At 40.3% G+C, this 22071-nt stretch overlaps 1 protein-coding gene across 1 annotated transcript; it reads right to left on the bottom strand.

Moving 5' to 3' along the window:
• Positions 1-9023: 9023 nt before the first annotated feature.
• On the bottom strand, positions 9024-20363 carry grapa (GRB2 related adaptor protein a). Its single transcript, XM_062990439.1, is given in 6 exon segments — positions 9024-9786; positions 10844-11012; positions 19727-19846; positions 19942-20039; positions 20159-20246; positions 20248-20363. Coding segments are annotated over 6 exon segments (774 nt in total). The 3' UTR covers positions 9024-9603.
• Between the last annotated feature and the right edge of the window lie 1708 nt (positions 20364-22071).

The raw sequence follows: 22071 nt of genomic DNA, 5'->3' as shown, positions 1-22071 counted from the left end.
CCGACCTGACTGCTGTCCAGAAGGCCATCATTGACACCCTCAAGCAAGAGGGTAAGACACAGAAAGAAATTTCTGAACGAATAGGCTGTTCCCAGAGTGCTGTATCAAGGCACCTCAGTGGGAAGTCTGTGGGAAGGAAAAAGTGTGGCAGAAAACGCTGCACAACGAGAAGAGGTGACCGGACCCTGAGGAAGATTGTGGAGAAGGGCCGATTCCAGACCTTGGGGGACCTGCGGAAGCAGTGGACTGAGTCTGGAGTAGAAACATCCAGAGCCACCGTGCACAGGCGTGTGCAGGAAATGGGCTACAGGTGCCGCATTCCCCAGGTCAAGCCACTTTTGAACCAGAAACAGCGGCAGAAGCGCCTGACCTGGGCTACAGAGAAGCAGCACTGGACTGTTGCTCAGTGGTCCAAAGTACTGTTTTCGGAAATCAAGGTGCCAGAGTCTGGAGGAAGACTGGGGAGAAGGAAATGCCAAAATGCCTGAAGTCCAGTGTCAAGTACCCACAGTCAGTGATGGTCTGGGGTGCCATGTCAGCTGCTGGTGTTGGTCCACTGTGTTTTATCAAGGGCAGGGTCAATGCAGCTAGCTATCAGGAGATTTTGGAGCACTTCATGCTTCCATCTGCTGAAAAGCTTTATGGAGATGAAGATTTCATTTTTCAGCACGACCTGGCACCTGCTCTGCACTGGTGAATGGTTTACTGACCATGGTATTACTGTGCTCAATTGGCCTGCCAACTCTCCTGACCTGAACCCCATAGAGAATCTGTGGGATATTGTGAAGAGAAAGTTGAGAGACACAAGACCCAACACTCTGGATGAGCTTAAGGCCGCTATCGAAGCATCCTGGGCCTCCATAACACCTCAGCAGTGCCACAGGCTGATTGCCTCCATGCTACGCCGCATTGAAGCAGTCATTTCTGCAAAAGGATTCCCGACCAAGTATTGAGTGCATAACTGAACATAATTATTTGAAGGTTGACTTTTTTTGTATTAAAAACACTTTTCTTTTATTGGTCGGATGAAATATGCTAATTTTTTGAGATAGGAATTTTGGGTTTTCATGAGCTGTATGCCAAAATCATCAGTATTAAAACAATAAAAGACCTGAAATATTTCAGTTGGTGTGCAATGAATCTAAAATATATGAAAGTTTAATTTTTATCATTACATTATGGAAAATAATGAACTTTATCACAATATGCTAATTTTTTGAGAAGGACCTGTATATTAATTAAGGGTACTCACTCAGAAGTTTATGTGGCCTGCCTTGAGCTCAGCAAAATCATCTACAATAGATTTCAAGTCCATATTCCTGGCTCTGGTATTTTTAATGCACAGTTTTAGTTATTTTAATTGTACTTAACGAAAATATTGTAATATAATAATAATGACCTGGTGAGTGCAACCAATAGGGTGTGGGCAGTGAGGTGAGTGGTTAAGTTCATGTCGTGCAGCTGATAAATAGTGTATATAAACTGTGTTTACCCAATGAATGATGTCACAGTGTATCCTAAACTAGACCTCTGTGATATTTACACTTGTTTGGTATTTAAAAAAAATTAAACTGTTTCTTGTAACACAATGTCTTGTAACTTAAGTCTGATTACAATTGGCAAAGGTTAGAAGAATAAGAGTGCTTGAGAGCGTGTGACAAATTCACTACCAACAAAACACAATATAAAAGAAAACATAACATAGTGCATTCATGTCTGTCAGTAAGTGTAGTAAAGTTAAATTTCACTTTCATACTGACAAAACACTTTTATTGTAAATATTACAAAATTCACTTGTTGCCAAATTTCTGCTGTTGAAATATAGGGTTATAGGCTGTCAAATGCTTAAGGTTACAAGGTCTGAACAACTGGTAACCCTATTTTTAACATGAAACCATAAATGAGTTTTCTTTATTTATACAAATATATCTATCAGGGATATTTTATTGTAAATGGGGATGTCATAAAGCAAATGGCAATTATTTTAATCCCAAAAACACTGGGTTAGCTTTTGCCCCCCTGTCATGGATGGCGGTGTTTTTAGCGAATCTGGCAACGCGGGCAGTTACCCACGCTAACCAATGATTGCGTGGCTGAGTGCCCTTCAGACTCATTACAAAACCGAGATGATTCCATTGGACTGTACATGCTTTAGCAAGGACAGGCACTGGTCTGCTGTACAAGGAACTGGTAAAGAGGTTGGACATTGTAACGGTATGTGGGCTAGACGGACAGGAGGGGCGGACACAAACGCGGAGATGTGTGATAGAAACTATATTTAATAATAATAAAGACAAGACAGGGTTAAACTGACAGAACAGGACTAAACAGGACTAAACAGACTAACTGGGCTAAACAGACTAACTGGGCTAAACAGACTAACTGGGCTAACAGACAGGCTAAACAAAGACTAAACAGGCTAAACAGACTTAACAGGCTAACAGACAGGCTAATCAAAGACTAAACAAAGATAAACTGAACTAAAGCTAGTAACACGGAGCTAACACACAGAGCTAACACACACAAGCTAACAAACAAGGATTAGGCTAACAGACAGGGCAAGGCTAACAGACACGGACCAGGCAAACAAGAGCAAACAAGAGCAAACAAGAGCAAACAAGAGCGAGAACAGACAGAGTACCAGGAGCAGAGATACCAGACGCAAACAGAGTTACCATGAAATAGTCTCCAACCTGCCCATTGCCCCAGCTCTCCTTATAAATGCTCCTTGATGAGGAGCAGCTGGGGCTGATTAGCTCAGGGAGCCAATCACCTGTGAGGCATGGCAGGGGAGTGAGTGTGCACACAGAGAAGAGGGGCGTGGCACATATGAGCACACCGAGGCTAGCAGTGTGACAGATGCCCCTCCCAAAGGCACTACACCTGGAGTGCCTAAAAAAAAACAAAAAACAAGGAGGTCCTGGGCCCTGCGGGGTAAATTTGAAGTCATTAAAAATGTCCTCAGGCAGGCGTGATAAAAATGGTGGGACGCAGGCTGCCGACAGAAATCCAGAGGCGCAGTCGGGGAGCGCCGACGAGAGTTCAAAAGCGCCGTCGGGGGGCGCCAATGTGGGAACAGAAGCACCATCGGGGGGCGCCAACACGGAAACAGAAGCGCCATCTGGGGGCGTCATCTCGGAAACAGGAGCGCCATCTGGGAGTGCCGACGAGGAAACAGGGGCGCCGTCAGTGGGTGCCGATGAGGAAACAGAAGCACCTTCGAAGGACACCAACTCTGGAACAGGAGCGCCATCAGGGGGCACCAACTCTGGAACAGGAGCGCCATCAGGGGGCGCCAACTCCGGAACAGAAGTGCCGTCGGAGGACACCCACTCAGGAACAGAAGTGCCGTCGGAGGACACCAACTCAGGAACAGAAGTGCCGTCGGAGGACACCAACTCAGGAACAGAAGTGCCGTCGGAGGACACCAACTCAGGAACAGAAGTGCCGTCGGAGGACACCAACTCAGGAACAGAAGTGCCGTCGGAGGACACCAACTCAGGAACAGAAGTGCCGTCGGAGGACACCAACTCAGGAACAGAAGTGCCGTCGGAAGACACCAACTCAGGAACAGAAGTGCCGTCGGAGGACACCAACTCGGGAACAGAAGTGCCGTCGGAGGACACCAACATGGGAACAGAAGTGCCATCAGGGGGCACCAACAAGGAAACAGGAGCGCCGTCGGGATGCGCCAACTCAGGAACAGGAGCGCCATCGGGCTGCGCCAACTCGGGAACAGGAGTGCCATCGGAGGACACCAACTCAGGAACAGAAGTGCCGTCGGAGGACACCAACTCAGGAACAGGAGTGCCATCGGAGGGCACCAATTCGGGAACAGAAGCGCCATCGGGGGGCACCAACTCGGAAACAGAAACCAGCTGCGTGGAGCCTGGCGAAGAGGCTTCGGGAGTCAGCTGCGTGGAGCCTGGCGAAGAGGCGTCCGGAGTCAGCTGCGTGGACCCTTGAGAAGAGGCGTCCGGAGTCAGCTGCGTGGACCCTTGAGAAGAGGCGTCCGGAGTCAGCTGCGTGGACCCTTGAGAAGAGGCGTCCGGAGTCAGCTGCGTGGACCCTTGAGAAGAGGCGTCCGGAGTCAGCTGCGTGGACCCTTGAGAAGAGGCGTCCGGAGTCAGCTGCGTGGACCCTTGAGAAGAGGCGTCCGGAGTCAGCTGCAAAAACACTGGAGAAACGTCATTAATCAGCTGCACAAATGTTTGAGAATCTCCTTGATTCAGCTGTGAGGACCCCGGAGAGGCATCCGAAGTCAATGGTGAAAACACTGGAGAAACGTCATTAATCAGCTGCACAAATCCTTGAGAATCTCCTTGATTCAGCTGTGAGGACCCTGGAGAGGCGTCCGGAATCAGCTGCAAAAACCCTTGAGAAACTTCTTGAAACAGCTGTGAGAACCCTGGAGAGGTGTCCAAAGTCACTTGCGAAAACACTGGAGAAACATTCAGCTGCGAGGACCCTGGAGAGGCGTCCAAAGTCAGCTGCGAAAACACTAGAGAGGCGTCCAAAGTCAGCTGCTTGGACCCTGGATATGCGTCAGAAGCCAGCTGTTTGGACCCTGGAGAAACTGGACTCAGCTGTGAAAACACTGGAGAGGCGTCCGAAATCAGCTGCTTGGACCCTGGATATGCGTCAAAAGTCAGCTGTTTGGACCCTGGAGAAACTGGATTCAGCTGCGAAAACACTGGAGAGGCGTCCGAAATCAGCTGCTTGGACCCTGGAAATGCGTCAGAAGTCAGCTGTTTGGACCTTGGAGAAACTGGACTCAGCTGCGAAAACACTGGAGAGGCATCCGAAATCAGCTGCTTGGACCCTGGATATGCGTCAAAAGTCAGCTGTTTGGACCCTGGAGAAACTGGACTCAGCTGCGAAAACACTGGAGAGGCGTCCGAAATCAGCTGCTTGGACCCTGGATATGCGTCAAAAGTCAGCTGTTTGGACCCTGGAGAAACTGGACTCAGCTGCGAAAACACTGGAGAGGCGTCCGAAATCAGCTGCTTGGACCCTGGAAATGCGTCAGAAGTCAGCTGTTTGGACCCTGGAGAAACTGGACTCAGCTGCGAAAACACTGGAGAGGCATCCGAAATCAGCTGCTTGGACCCTGGATATGCGTCAAAAGTCAGCTGTTTGGACCCTGGAGAAACTGGACTCAGCTGCGAAAACACTGGAGAGGCGTCCGAAATCAGCTGCTTGGACCCTGGAAATGCGTCAGAAGTCAGCTGTTTGGACCCTGGAGAAACTGGACTCATCTGAACCTGAGTACACGGGACTGGAGCCGGCGAACAAACAGAAGGACCCCCGGAGCCCTTGGGGTCGAAACAGGAAACGGGACCTAAATAATTTTGGCTGGCTCCTAACGTGGACTTGGGACAGTCACGAGCTTTATAAGCGGGCACTGGCTCCTGGACCACATCCGCAGTGGGCACTGGGGAAAATTTAACCTCCCCAGTGGGCACTGGATGCCAGGTATAAGCTGCAGTGGGCACTTTGCTACAAGAAAATTTGGTTCTCATGAGGCCCTCAAAATCCTTCACTGAGTTCAGCACAACTCCCCTGTCAGACCAACGCTGCTTAGCCCACTCACGAGCAGCACCCCTCAGTCTAGACATCATAAATCGTACCTTGTCGATTTCAGTTGGCTGGGGGTCCAGAAGGTTCTGCAGGTAGAGCTGGCTCTGGAGAAGGAAGCCTTCAACCCTATGGTTGCTTCCATCATAAGGAGCCGGCCTACTAAGCGGGAAGACTAGAGGAAACCTCATAGAGCCAAAGTCTGGGAAAGAATAAACCAGCAACATCTCGCTGTGTCCTATACGGGAGACTATTCTGTAACGGTATGTGGGCTAGACGGACAGGAGGGGCGGACACAAACGCGGAGATGTGTGATAGAAACTATATTTAATAATAATAAAGACAAGACAGGGTTAAACTGACAGAACAGGACTAAACAGGACTAAACAGACTAACTGGGCTAAACAGACTAACTGGGCTAAACAGACTGAACAGGCTAACAGACAGGCTAAACAAAGACTAAACAGGCTAAACAGACTTAACAGGCTAACAGACAGGCTAATCAAAGACTAAACAAAGATAAACTGAACTAAAGCTAGTAACACGGAGCTAACACACAGAGCTAATACACACAAGCTAACAAACAAGGATTAGGCTAACAGACAGGGCAAGGCTAACAGACACGGACAGGCAAACAAGAGCAAACAAGAGCAAACAAGAGCAAACAAGAGCAAACAAGAGCAAACAAGAGCAAACAAGAGCAAACAAGAGCAAACAAGAGCAAACAAGAGCAAACAAGAGCAAACAAGAGCAAACAAGAGCGAGCACGGACAGAGTACCAGGAGCAGAGATACCAGACGCAAACAGAGTTACCATGAAATAGTCTCCAACCTGCCTATTGCCCCAGCTCTCCTTATAAATGCTCCTTGATGAGGAGCAGCTGGGGCTGATTAGCTCAGGGAGCCAATCACCTGTGAGGCATGGCAGGGGAGTGAGTGTGCACACAGAGAAGAGGGGCGTGGCACATATGAGCACACCGAGGCTAGCAGTGTGACAGACATACAGATGTAGTATTGTAATCTTGTTGTTTTAGGAAGGTATAAAACTGCTGTATTCTGAATGCAGATCTAATTGTATACATTAAACATCAAAGGTCTAGGGGACTGAATACTTTCTTAGTACATTGTATCTCCTTTGTTCTCTAATTTATCTGTATTCACAGCTTTTTAAATGTGTTTATCTTATTTCACAATATTTTTTCTTAAATGTTCTTGTCAAGACACTCTTTACATTTTTTCTCTCACACTCCTGATCTTCTCCAGCCTTTTCTCAATATACTTTGCCTTTTTTCCTTTTCTTAGTATATGTTACAGAAAAATTTTAATTTACACTAGAAGTATTAATACATAATTAATTTCTACCAGTAGTGCCAGTAGTCATATTCCAATAATACTGCTACAATAGAATGTTAACATGGTGTCCATGATAAACAGTGCGTCAATTGCTTTGTATGATCTCCAAAACCCAGTTCTAGCTGGTTTAGTTATAATTAATGTTATCGCATCCACAGAGCCTCTATGTGAGACTCGGTTGGTGTGATCCTTCTCTGCAGACAAGATTAAAACTTTTATACTCACAATCCAGTCTTTGAGGTATTTTATTAAGGGTTTTTCCACCACATATACTTAGTATATCACACTATAATCTCAGTCTTCTTCCTTTTCTTACATAATTACAATAGCATTATTCTTATTTTGTCAGCTCATTATCATCTTAATCTTTGTCTCTTACTAAGTTTTTTATCTTCTTAATCCACTATCGTCTCGATCGTCTATGTCATTCTTAGTATACGCCTAGTGTTTATCTTTCTCTCATTTTATCATTTCTGAGTCATCTTCTTCCATTATTTATCTCAACACACTCCCAGTCTACTGCATGTCTTCTTATCTCATCGCACTCTTAATCTTTTCCTTCTTGCATCTTTCTATGCTGTCAATTTTATTTCTTTCTGCCTTATCATTCTTAGTTTTCTCCTTCACTCATTCATCTCACTATACTTGTTTTTTATTTTTTTTATTTTACAATGCCCTGAAACTTATTGTATAATATTTTTTCCTCTCTTCTCTTATCATACCACGATCCCATTCCTAACCCTCCCCTTTGTCCTTATTGTTGGCTACTAGTGATTTGATTGTTGTACAACTATTTATAGGTTTCTGTTTATATATCAACTAAAAAAGAACAATATTCTTAAGTGTTATTAACCTTTTTCTTTGCATACTGTTAACAACATTTTTGACAAGACTTCCACAATACTGTGTATTTCATAAAAGGATGTTAATCTTTGATTATTTTGTTTTACTTCTTATGAGTTTATGCAGTATTTGACATGTTTGTCATATAAATAATGATATAGTGTATGTCAGCTGTTTGATCTAAGCACATTCAGTACAGTAAATAACATGATCTTAGATGTTTAATTTGTTTATTTACTCCACACAAATTTATGTTAACACACCCAATAGTGCAGCTACAGGAGAGAGGGCAGTGGGTAAATCTACTGCACTGACAACCTAAACATAGACACCAGTTCTACTATTGGATTTCACACCTACTGCCTACTTTATTTGAGTAGGCTCAATAAACAACTGACCCGAACATCTCATTATTAACACATCTTTATTTTCATCTGACTACTACAGTAGCCACTTATGTCTGGTCACATGGAAAAAAATACTGAACAAATATAAAGACAAATATATAAAAACATCACAAAAACCACAAACGCTCAAAAGACAATAAATGTAACATACATTAGGTTAACAGATTAGGTTTACAAAGTGCTGCATAATATTTCACTTTAGAGATATGTGCATAATAGTTTAAATCCATCAGTGCGTTGTGAACAGAAGGCAGCAGCCTGGACAGGCTGCCTTTTGGGGCAGCGTTTTCGGAATTTAGAGAAAAAACTCTCAGTTGGAAGTCAGCTGCCCACTTGGATGACTTTAAAGGTAGCATTGCATGTATCCTTTTTAAACCTAATTATGGACTGGATTCAACTTCATTATTTATCTTTTTATTATCTTTTTCCATTCTGTGAATACAGAATAATGTTGTAGTAAAAAACACAATTAATTTCTGTGGCAAAGCTAAATGTCCCTAACTTGTCTAACTTGCCTTGTTTACATCACATTAGTATACAAGTTAGCTTGCCAGCTGATTTGATGTAAAATTAGATGCTAATGAATAGCAATGACTAACTTTACCAAAGAAAAAGCTGTGTGAGTTAAACACATAAAAAATTGGATAACTTGTATTATTGATTAAAAGTTATATATTCCTATTCAAGCTTCTGTAAACAAATGTTGTAATACTAACACCACAAAAACATTTTGCCTTTTCAGATAGATGCTGATTTGAGGATGATTACTTAAAATATCTGAAATAAACATATTTTGTCAGTGTGTTAAAATAATACATTAAATAATAGGAATGTTTACAGCTATTACAAACTTTGGACTATTCTATTTTTTGAAAGCAATATATTCCTTTGTGAGAAAATATTAATGATGTGTTATGGGATTATTAGCCAGTTGAAACCACTCTAACTGCTCTTACTTAATGATTTATTTAACATTGATTAAATAATTCAGCATGTATGACTCCATTTAACTTTTTCATACTTTTGATTTATTTAAAATTATGATGACCTCAAATGATGTCCTGAAAGCCACAGTAATGCTACTAGTAATTATTTAAGCTCAAACTTCTGCCCAAAACTGCATCTGAAGGATATTTGAAGAATGTATGGTCGCTGTCCTTAAAATTAAATGCAATTTTATTATCAGTTACCTCTGTTTAGTGATGCTCCTTTATTATCTCTTTGGTTACTGTCAGATAGTTCAAAGGTAGATTCTTAGTGTCAATGGCTTTACTACACTGGGGGCTAAGCAAAGTTGATAATACACCAGTCTGTAACAGTTCACATGTAAAGATTGACCAGTTTCCTCTGCCAACATTGCCTTAAACTGTGATTATTAAGTGATAAATGAAATCATGGATTCTGACAGAAGCTCTGATGAGGGGTCAGTGGTAAATAGGCTTCACATACTCTTTGGGAAAGACGCCCACCCTCCCATTACAGCGCCCCTTCCAGCACTCTGGGTCGGAACAGTCCAGCAGGTCAATGATATCACCACGCAAAAACTGCAACTGGGAGTTGTGTTGTGGGATGAAGTCAAACAGGGCGTGGGCATAATGAGGTCTCTGCTAAAAAAAAACACAAAAAAACAAGCACAATTCAGTATACCAATGACTTATCCAGAACTGATTTGTTAACCTGTACTGAGCGTCAACCTGTTCTGATCAGATAATGATTAACATGATTAGTTTCATTTGTGTTTCTTTTAGAGGTTGGTAATAATCGGTTATCGCTATATCATGAAATAAATACCAGCTGGAATAAACATAATATGGCAATCTGTAGACATTTGATTATAAATCTGTTGGACATCACGTGTGCCTCTATTGAACCTTGTGCTCATTCTGTCAAAAGAACATGTGTGAGGTCAAGTTCAAATTAACTCCACAGGAGTTCAGTGCATTTCAGGACAGCACTCCTGTGCAGGCCACCAAGGGCCTTCAGACCGCACTTGTCAAACCAAACTTGGACATTGCTTTGTGCCTAGTTCATGTCATGGGACAGGAAATTGCCTTTCCCAAACTGTTGCTATAAAGTTTAAAGCTTGTATATTTTGTCTTAGGATTTTGCCACAACAGATCTGGTCCACATACTAGACATGGCACAGTTTTTACACCAGATGCCCTTTTTGACACAACCCTCTTATTTTAAGACAAGTGCACCCTTTTAGTGGCTAGGCTGTTTTGACCAGCCCCCAACCCCCACCACCCAGACATTAGCCAATCATGCCCTTGCAGATGCCCATTTGGCTAATAGCACTACTGAGATTCCTACCCCAAATCCCCGGATGTCAGTGGCAATGGGCTAGTGTACTTTATAACTCATCACCCTAATGTCCATAAGGTTGAAATTGTGTCCTCATACTTTTGGCCATATATTGTACAGTAAAAACTGTAAAATGTTTTGGATGATGGTTTGGGGCCAGTGAAAACCCAGTCGGCAACAGAATAAGACCAGTGGGCTGCTACTTTAAGATCATGGGCTTACATGGGCTCAAATAATATCCATTGTCAATTGAATTAGTTCCTGTTGGGCTAGTAAAACAGGTAAGTATATTCCAGATTACATGGCACAGGTTGTATCTATAGATTTTAAATGCACATATCACATTAGTCTTATAATTACCTTTTGTGAGCGTTCTGCCTCGCAAAGGAAGACTGTCCTTTCTTTAGCAATGCTGTTACTTTTGTAGAAGTCCACCAGCTGGTTGAGGGAAGCAAAAACCTCATCCCAGACAAAGTAATTCCCCTCTCTGTTGTTCAGAACCTTGAAGTGTTGGACATGATCACCATAGCTGTTAAAAAAATATTCCTGGTTTATTTGGGTACCCGTTTGTACATATATTTTCTTTGTTTACACTTTTACACTTAAATTTCTTCCCTCATCAAAAATATAAATGCTATTTCTCTATTGCAAACCAGTTTCCACTTTGGTAAGGTAAATGCTCACATACATTTAGGAAACAAAAAAACAATATAATAACATAAGTTAGGACAAGAGGTTATATGGTAAATATGGTAAAGTGTGGAGGATGCCCTGGTCTCTTTTGAACTGCTGATGTTAGCTTCCGAGTCATAGTGTTCATGAAGATGAAACAAAAATGATTTTCCAGGTGCTCAGTTCCCTGGCTTTGTCTTGTTCTTTTTCTTGTTTCTAAAAAAGGGTTTGGTGTTTGTGGAAAAATTTAGATTTCATACTTTTTACCTAATATATCTATATAATGAATCAGAAATAGAGCTTTTGCTTGTTGGAATTTAGAGAAGAATAAGTGCCATGTCTGCACAAGTTTCTTAAATCTTTGTATGCCACAATTAATGGAATTCATTCATGTAGTGCATGCATCTTTTTTGCTAAGAAAGCAGTTCTACTTAGTCATCTAATATAATGCTTAATACGACTGCAGAACACACAGCAACGTATCAAAGACCAGGCCTTCATACAGAATCTCTGTAGGTTTCTGTATCCAGGATCCTGCATAGTTAATAATAATAAAAATAATAACATCCATAATAATAATAATAATAATAACATCAATAATAATAATTATTATTATTGTGTCATTGCAAACAATGCCTTGTCTAAGAACTTTTCATTTTTATTAACGTATATTACTTGAAAGAAATGTCTAAAAAAGAGGCATGAAAAGCCAATAGTAATAGTGATGCTCCAAGTCCAACTAAACAGAAATATAAAAGATAGATAAAGAACAGAGAGGACCATAATGACATAGAGAGAACGCACATATACATGATGATTAAAGCACATCTGTGTATACAACACATCTACAAAGAGCAGTGATTTAGCAGTTAGTCAAGCTACAGTAATGCATGATCTCGTATTATTGTATAATTAAAAAGGCCAGTATTTGAAATGCAAATAAAAACGAAAATGATGATTTTAAACTAAGGTTTGTAATTGTTGTGCAATAATTGTTATTGTACAATAATATAGTGCAGTCACAATCATAATGCCAAGCAATGTGGTAGTACAGAAAAATATATGATATGTACATGGTAGGCCAGTTAAAGAACTGTGAAACTGGTTCAAAATTATTTAGGCCAATGTATGAGCATGAGTCATTTCCCCTTTTGTGTGAATCCTTTGCTCCTAGATAGACAAAGTTTTTTTGACACTTCTAGACCAGTTTACCAAAAAACAAATCAAGCTTTATTGTACACAGAAAAAAACAGAATAATTTAATTATTAGTGGTTATTACAGGTTTAATATTCAAATAGTGCACTAAGTGTAATGCCAGGATAAGTCTTTTTGAACCCTACAAACAACCCTTTTTTGTGGTTTCAAAGAGCATTCTTTGGTCCTTTAGCATTTTTCCATTGTTAAGCAAGTTACATAGTTTACTGGCACCATGATATGATAAGAAGTACAAAAACAGATGTTTGAATATTAATCAACAGCTGGACAAATTATGATGTTTATACCATGATGTAAATGTGTTTTTAAATTAAGTTTAAATATAAGATTTTAAACAAGATTTCTTAAGTGTCTTTGGATGCTCTATGTTGTAATATTGCTGGACCAATACTTGCCGGACCCACATTGTCCAGCAGGTGGTATGGAGGTGCACATTAACTGAAAGCATTCTGCGCCTATTAATGCTGATTTGCTTCACCTGAGGGTTATCTCTATAACTGTTGTTTAGATTCAGCTTGGTGTTGGATACCTGTCTTGTTACCTGCTTGTTTGACTGTGTGTCTCTTTGTTGGTTCATTAGGCTGCTATGCTGGGCTGAAGGTTGAACTTGACAACATTCCTGGCCTCTCACGCAGGTGCTTTTGCTAGTGCCTTTAGACACTTTAAGCCTTTTCTATTGTCTTTCTTGTTTTATTTTCCTCTATGATCTGCTGTGGATATGTGCCACTTTTTTGTTGTTGGTTGTGTTTGCAGACAAAATGAATAATCAGTCACTTAGCTTAAAACTTATTTGTGTAGATAAATGAAACAGCTGGTGTGAAACAATCTCTTACACTTTACTCTGTAAGGTAATGCAGGGCCCTAAGCCACAAAAACCATTTTCCTGTTTTTAGCAATGTGAATTTTTTTTTAAATATGTTAAATAAGCATGCACAACTGAGCCAAAATGTGTTATTAAATCAGCATAAAACATCAGCATATACATTTCTTTAATTTCAGTTTCATGATACCCAGCACAATGAGGAACAAAAGGGGATTTTCCATGTTTGCACAACTTATGTATTTAAAAATGATCTGATTAGAAGTTCTTGTTTTGTGATCTAGTTTTCCAAGTAATTTAAATCCAGACCTGAAATAACAACAATCACCCATTTGGGTTGTCCTAAATCACATACAGCTGTACTAAATAGTTTGTTAAAATAGTGCACATACTACTGGGTATTAGTAATATACGTCGTACTAATATTTCATAGCCATAATTTTGTGTACATTCTGATAGCACAAATTTAACAGGCAGATCAACCAACTGAGCTTGCGTAGTCATGAGTTTAAAAAAAGATTTTCTGTAAACTTTGTAGCGTTTCAATAAAAAAATTAAATGCTGAATTTAATGACATCACTCTTAGGAAGTGTCACATAATTTTTACTTCTTATCTCCATTTGCAAATAGAGATAACTTAATAAAACTAGAGGGGTATCATTTCTGAATAAAATGCAAGTGTGATTGCAGCCAGCAGTGGTATGTGGTGGGTTGAATACTTTTGGTGAGAGATGTGAGTGAATTTATCTGTCTATGCGAGGGGTCAGGAGTAAATACTATTGCTCAGATAGTTGATTGTGTGTATGTGCATCCACGCAGTTGATGGCAGGTGTGAATACTTTTGCTCAGACAGGTAACTGTGTGTATGCAAGCTACCAGTCAAGCAGAGTAGAGTTGAATGGGAGTGTATGAGACATAAAAAAGGGGATAAAAACAGACACGGCAGGTGAAAGAGTCTGCATATCCAAAAACTGTATACAGGCCATGGTGTCATCAATGGGATGGATCTTTTAGAGTTGGAACGGTGTTGATATCTTAACAATGTGACTAGAATTGCAGCTCAGCAGTGGAAGAGTATGTTGGGGTTGAATAATTTTTGGTGAGATATGTAATATTGTGTGTGCAAGTATGTATTTGGTCAGGGTATGAATACTTTTGCTAAGATAAGTGATTGTGTGTGTGTGCAAGCATGTATTTGGTGGGGTGTGGATGTTTTTGCTTAGACAGGTGCTTGTATATGTGCATGTGCTCAGCAAATGCTAATGTGTTGCTTGGGGATTGAAGTTATTCTTGTTGGTTGTTAAGCTTTCTGAGGTGGTTGCTAAAATATAGCTAGATGGTTTCTATGGTAACAGGTTGTTACTATGGTAACAATGGTTGCTAAGGTGTTGCTAGTTGCTATGATAAAAGTTTAATTGCTAGCGTGTTGTTAAAAGATTGCTAAGGTGTTGCTGGGTGAATACTAAGGTGTACCCATGTTTTTTTTTTATTTATTTTTTATTTTATTTTTTTATGCATTTTTCTCCCCATTTTTCCTCCCGATTTAGTGCATCCAATTTGTCCTCCGCTGCTGACAGACACCAGATTTTGCATCCAAGGAGAGCACGCCGCTGCCCACACCTTCTTTACACGTGTACAGCCCTCCTCTTCTTGTCCGTGCCTCCTGCACGGGCGTCTCTTCTGCCAATCAGGATTCTTACACAGCGTATGAAGACCCACCCACCCACATATAGTCCGGTCCTCGGTAGTGGGATATGGGTGTTGGTTGCTAAGGTTTTGCTTTTAAAAATAAATTAGAGATGGGCATGGTGGGTAAACTAATTTGTGTATCCAAAAGCTGTAAACAAGCACATCTGTAGCGATCAGACCAAACATTACAGAGATGGTCCTATATCTATATCTTAAAAACTGTAGGATGAGTTAGTTGTCAAAAATCCATTACATTAAATTTTTACATTTAGCATACGCTTTTATCCAAAGCGACTTACATTTTTCACTGAATACAATTTGAGCAACTGAGGGTTGAGAACCTTGCCCAGGGGCCCAACACTGGCAACTTGGCGGTGGTGAGGTTTGAACCAGCAACTTTCTGATTACTAGTCAAGTACCTTAACTGCTGAGTTACCACTGCCCTATGTGGCAGAATAGTAATAAGAAAAATATATTGTTGAATAACAGTAGTGATTGTACATTGTAAAATGTCTAATGATGGATTTTATATAAATTTGCCCATATTAGAAGTTATTTTTAAAATAAATGTTGCTTTGTATAACTTTAGCAGTGTATAAAAATGGCTTCGGCAGCTTTCACACAGTAAGTATGGAAAGCCGCATTCAGTGTCTGACCTCAAAGCCACAGTGGTTTTAGCTGAAGCACAGGAAAAAATCGCCTGCATATGTACGCACGCTCAATTCTATAATTAGACAAGAAGACGGTCTACTTTGGTGAGCTACTGTCAGTTATCTGGAGCTCAGTGGAACCTTTCATGTTAGGGGATTTAGTAGCAATTACCCTCAAATTAATGTCTGTTGTATTCAGATCAATACATAATGTACTTCTCAAGAGTACAGACTGGTTTTTAGTATTTTTTATGAGCTTTTTTAAATTAACATCATTTTTACCATGAATGCTTTGTTATGGCCTAGATAAGTAAATCATAAACAAAATCAATTTTTTTGTGAAACAAAAGTGAGAAATGTAATCAGTGAATCTCTAAAACTACTTACATACAAGGTCGACCTTCTACAAACCTTTTAAAAGTAGTTACAAAGATAAGAAATACAGCTATCTTCTATAGCTGGCTAAAATTAAATGAAAGGAAACTGCTTTCTATTTAGCTAACTTTTTAAAATGATGTTTTCTGTCTTGTTTACAATTGGCTTGTTATAGTGTTTGACTCATTGCATCACTGACCAATTAAACTTCTAAAAATGATGAAAACAAGTTGCCAAGGTGTACTGATGTTGCTAAGCTTGTGCTAGATAGTTGTTAAGCTTTTGCTAGTCAACTGCTAAGCTAACAGGTTAGTTGCTAAGTTGTTGCTTGGTGGTTGTTAAGGTGTTGCTAGGCATCAATAGCTGGCTAAAATTAAATTGAAGGAAACTGCTTTCTATTTAGCAAACCTGATGTTTTACGATTGTTTACGATTGGCTTGTTACAGTGTTTGACTCATTGCATCACTGACCTATTATACAGCTAAAAATGCTGAAAAACAAAAATCTTTGCTAACACAAAGCTTATTACACTTATATTTGGTGCACATAGCCTAGGCATATTAATGTCCTCATTTTGGGTAGGACAGCGGCACAGTATGGGTGACATACAAAATCAGGTTCTTGTGGACCTAGTTCTAAATCCCCATAATTAGTCACTGTCTGTGAGGGGATTTTTATTTTCTATTTATGAGAGTTGCTTTTAAAACACAGACATGATATCTAAGTGCAGCCATGCTGTAAAAGGACCAGAGAATGTGAACCATGTAATGAACCACAAGGAATCAGACTACAAAGAGTCATATATACAAATACATTATGCACCCAGTGGGACACCGGTGCAGTTGATTTAACAATTAACAAATCAGGGGGGTGGAGACAGAAGGGGTGTGTAGCAAAACCAAAACACTGGCTGCATCCGAAATCGCATACTTCCATACTGAACAGGACACGAAAGCAGAATATGTAGTGTGTCCGAATACGTAGTATTCATTAAACAGTACGCGAAAAGTACCCGGACGGCCTACTGATGCACACTTGTGGTCTGATGATCTGTCCCATAATTAAACTGGAGCTGCAAAGGCGTTCGTAGCGAAGAAGAAAGATCCCGAAAAGCAGAGTAAGCATTAAAAGCAAACATAAAAAATGTTATAATTAGTCTGCGCAGCGGTAAAATACAATAGCACACGAGAGCTGGGATTTCGAATACATCGTATTGAATGTCAGCTCTGCCATCCGGCTAGGCTGGGCGGCTATATGAACAACGTTTGGCTGTCGTTCATCCAGGGAAGGTGCCAGATAGGGACCTCATAACTGATGCAAGTATGACCTCTGCTGGCTGATTGATGGCATCTGCACAGAGTAGAGGAATAATGCGATTACGGTGTGGCTCTCCATGCACAAGGCTGATCTGCATATGAACTCGCCTCGTGCAGGTGAAAAGATGCGGTCGGCTACTGCACACGTGTCTGAGGGGGCGTGTGACAGTCTCGCTCTCCTCAATCGGGGGCGGAGGTCAGCACCAGTAGAGCGGAAGCATAACGCAATTGGGTAAAAATTGCTAATACTTGTTAACTTAAATAAGTTGACATGGCTAATGGTTAATGCTAATGCTTACAAGAAGCCTAGTAGGTTTAACAGGTCTGAAAGAGGAAAGAGTAGACTCCCACAAAGATAAAATAATTAATAACCCATTTTTGGATGCCAGAATTCACCGGAATCAGTTCTGGGTTCCAAAGCTTTCAAGTCCATGCCACACATCATAAATAATTCAATGATTCATTGAGAGATTAGGCTGTCTTTGTCTGACAAATACATCCTACTGCAAAATCTCCTCCATATTTTACATATTGGCGGGCTGAAAATTATGTAACATAAGTTATTAAAAACATGAGTAAAGTTGTTTTGTTTACACTTGAATGCTCAGGTCCATACCCAGGATTCATTTTGGGCTTGTTTAGAAGAGGGAGTCATCATTGTAGGATTCAATTCGCACAGAGACTGCCCTTATATACAGTACTTTTACACAATTGTGCAGACCGTTACTAACACTTTATTGTACCTTTGTAGAATGAGAGGTAAATCTCTATATATGATTTACCTTAAAAAGACTTTCACACATAACCCAAATTCACCAAACTGAAGAGGAGCAAAATGTACAAACAGTAGCTGTAGCTGCAATTTTTTTGCTGTGAGATCTTTGTGGGAGAGAGATTTATTTCTGACACATAAGCAATAACTGTGATGTTTCTCAAAAATATACTATTTATCCTTTGCATAAAATTAAAAACATGCATCAACAAAAACCTATAACAGTCAGACTGCACAGAATATGTAGGAGGCTGACCTATTACTGAGGAAATTAATGACATATGACATAATACATAGTGGTTAATAAGAGAACTTTATACAGAACAAGTCAGGTAACAGGATGTACTACGTGGTATATGTACATGAGAAAATGTTTCTTTCTTTAAGTGTGGGACTATTCTTAGCTTTTATGGCATGGCCATCAGTTAGAAAATGTCATAGATGGAGCAAGTCATATTTCTATTTTAATAATGTGTTAAAATGCCTTGCTAATACATACAGACATTTTATCTGAGGTGGATATGAAACTATTCGCTCAAACATCCAACAGGCCCTACCACTACAAATGCAAGGAATGTCGGTCTTTCAACCATCTACAGCTCATAAAATAATGAAAAGATTCAGGGAATCTAAAGGCCAAGGATGGAAACTGAATGTAAATCCTATTTATTCAAATTATTCTCCAGGCCACTCAAGGAGGATCGGTCCCTGCTGAGTCTGGTTCCTCTCAAGGTTTCTTCCTGTCATTTTAAGGGAGTTTTTCCTTGCCACTGTTGCCCTCGGCTTGCTCAACAGGGGTTTTTGGTCTGTTGGTCCTGGATTCTGTGAAGTTGCTTTGAGACAATGTCTATTGTAAAAAGCGCTATATAAATAAAGTTGACTTGACCTGAATGTGTGTGAGCAGTGAGGAACCCAGTTGATCTCCCTCCTGCAGACACAGCCAGGGGTGCGTGTTGGACGCCTGGTTAAGATCAAGAGCTCAGATCTCAGCACATTAGACTGCTGTGTCGTAGTTTAAACTTTTAGATATTTATTTATTTATTAGGATTTTAACATCATGTTTTACACACCTTGGTTACATTAATGGCAGGACAGGTAATTACTGGTTACACAAGATTCATCAGTTCACAAGTTTAATATTAAACACAGTCATGAACAATTTTGTATCTTTGTAATTTTTTTCTAATTTTGTATTTTGTAATTCACCTCACTTGCATGTCTTTGGACTGTGGGAGGAAATTAATGCTACTGGAGGAAACCCACACAGACACGGGAGAACATACAAGCTTCACACAGATAGGACCCAGACTGCCCCACTTGGGGATCGAACCCAGGATCTTCTTGCTGTGAGGCAACAGTGCTACCCACCTAGCCACCATGCCGCCAGATTTCTAAATAAAAATTATGTTTCATTGTTTTTTTTATTATAAAAAAGTTATTTTCCTTAACTTGTTTTCTTTATGGAGGATTTGTTATAGTTTCATAATGAAATTGCTCCTAATATTTTGTCCTAGTATAAAGCATTAAATTTTGTTTAAGCAATTTTGGGTGAAAACGTTTAAGAGTAAGTCATAAGTATCTTTAATATGTTTATTTTTACATGTCTTAATGGAACATGTTAATAAATACATTTAGGACAATGTAATCAGATTTTAACCATTATATTTAACATATTCTGTCCAATTCTGCAGATGGAACCAGATATAACAGGACGGGTGTAATTGCTAACCCACCTGACAGATATGGAGAACTCTCCAGGTGCACTCTCGCTTTCCCTTACCAGAAACGCTCCACACTCCCGGTGTCGCAGTCGTCCCTCTGCAACATGCCGGGAGATCCGGCCAGCAAACCACCTACAAACAGTAAATTTACGCTTTTTTCAGCTTTAAATAGACACAAGACAGTGTATTATGTACTGTGCTTCAATAAACAATGATTTGGTACTTACGTGTGAGGTCTTAAATTGATATAGTTCTTGGGAACAAAGCCTTTTCTTCCCATTAACTCTGCTGTGTACCAGTTTGGATCATCTTCCTTATTGGTAATCTGGCATTAAAGTACAAACAAGCTGTGGCTTAGTTATTTTTTAACTCATACTGGGCTCGTATAAAGTCAATCAACCTATGTGTTGACCACAGTTAGTCTTAATGTCAGATGTCACTTACCTTAAGCACATCATCTTTCTGAAAGCTGAGTTCATCACTCTCTGTGGAACGAAAGTCGAAGAGAGCCACAGCCTCCATTCCAAAAATCCTCTTTAAGCTGTTTACAATACAGCGGCCGAAAAAGGATCTGCAGATCTGACACACTAAAAAGAACTGTCCTGAAAATAGAAGCTACAGCTCAGAGATCTGAACAGGAAAAAAGCATCACACACATTGCAGCAATGCACAGACAGACAGCCTGTACACTGGTTGAGGGGAGGCTAAACAAGCTGCCCAGTACAACACGATTATATGTGAGAGAAAAGCTGGGTGTGAAATATAGACCTGAGAAGGAGGAGGTGGCGGATGAGAGAGAAAGAGAGAGAGAGAGAGAGAGTAGGACGCAAGGGAGGGGGTGGTAGTTCCTGTCTTACAAGGAAATAGCAGAACAAGAAACAGGAAAGCTTGCAAAATTAGATGAGGAGAAAGAAAGAGAAGTTCAGTCAAAGATTTTATTTTAAGAAACGGCAATAATGCCATGGCACAGTGGTAGGGCCAGCTGTGGTTCTGACACCTCCATGAAATACTGTAAATAGGGCAAAAATATTGGCTGTTTTAAATTGACACTATATGTGAGTGAGTGAGTGAGTGAGTGAGAAGCTTCCAATATCTTACCTCAAAACCCTTTCTTAATTAAATGGGTACTAATCTCCACAGACTTACTTTAAAGTTAAGAGTGAAGGCTTTAATGGCATGGTATGTTTTTTATGTACAGTTTCTCTTTAGTAATGCTCTTTAACTCATTCTAGAGCTGCAACTGTTATATACTGTACATATCACAAACACTTTACATTTAATATTGTTTTTATTTTACATGAATGACTTAAAAAAGTACAAACAAATCCTGATTGCTATATATAACTGTTGTGTGTAATCTGTCTGCCTTTCTTTTGTTTTCCAACCACATTCTGTTGCACTGAAGCTTGACAATTAGATATGCGTCAGCCTGGTAAACCGCGCATGTGTATCAGGCCAACAGAGGATGTGATGTAAAAAAAACATCAAGCTTGTACAACAGATGCCTTCCTGAAAGCAAAGACCACAAATACAAAGGTGTAGTCCCCTTCCCCTTAAACCCACCAAAGAACAGAAGTGGAACTTAGGTAAAAACTTTTTAAAACATTATTTTCTTTATTTAAAGAATAAAATAATCCAATACACATGGAGTGCTTTAGTTTTAGTTATTGAGTTTTTTAAATTGAGTCCACCTACATGTTATCAATTGGATATACACTGATCAGCCATAACATTAAAACCACCTCCTTGTTTCTACACTCACTGTCCATTTTATCAGCTCCACTTAACATATAGAAGCACTTTGTAGTTCTACAATTACTGACTGTAGTCCATCTGTTTCTCTGCAGTAACACTGACATGGTGGTGGTGTGTTAGTGTGTGTTGTGCTGGTATGAGTGGATCAGACACAGCAGCACTGCTGGAGTTTTTAAATACTGTGTCCACTCACTGTCCACTGTCCACTAGACACTCCTACCTAGTTGGTCCACCTTGTAGATGTAAAGTCCGAGACGATCGCTCATATATTGCTGCTGTTTGAGTTGGTCATCTTCTAGACCTTCATCAGTGGTCACAGGACACTGCCCACGGGGCGCTGTTGGCTGGATGTTTTTGGTTGGTGGACTATTCTCAGTGAGGTGTTTAAAAACTCCATCAGCATTACTATGTCTTATCCACTCATACCAGCACAACACACACTAACACACCACCACCATGTCAGTGTCACTGCAGTACTGAGAATGATCCACCACCCAAATAATACCTACTCTGTAGTGGTCCTGGGAGAGTCCTGACCATTGAAGAACAGCATGAAAAGGGGCTAACAACGCATGCAGAGAAACAGATGGACTACAGTCAGT

Source organism: Trichomycterus rosablanca, chromosome 2 (assembly GCF_030014385.1).
Source record: "Trichomycterus rosablanca isolate fTriRos1 chromosome 2, fTriRos1.hap1, whole genome shotgun sequence".
Classification (NCBI taxonomy): domain Eukaryota; kingdom Metazoa; phylum Chordata; class Actinopteri; order Siluriformes; family Trichomycteridae; genus Trichomycterus; species Trichomycterus rosablanca.
The sequence above is the reverse complement of the archived record's forward strand: the minus strand, read 5'-3'. Positions and strand labels throughout refer to the sequence as shown.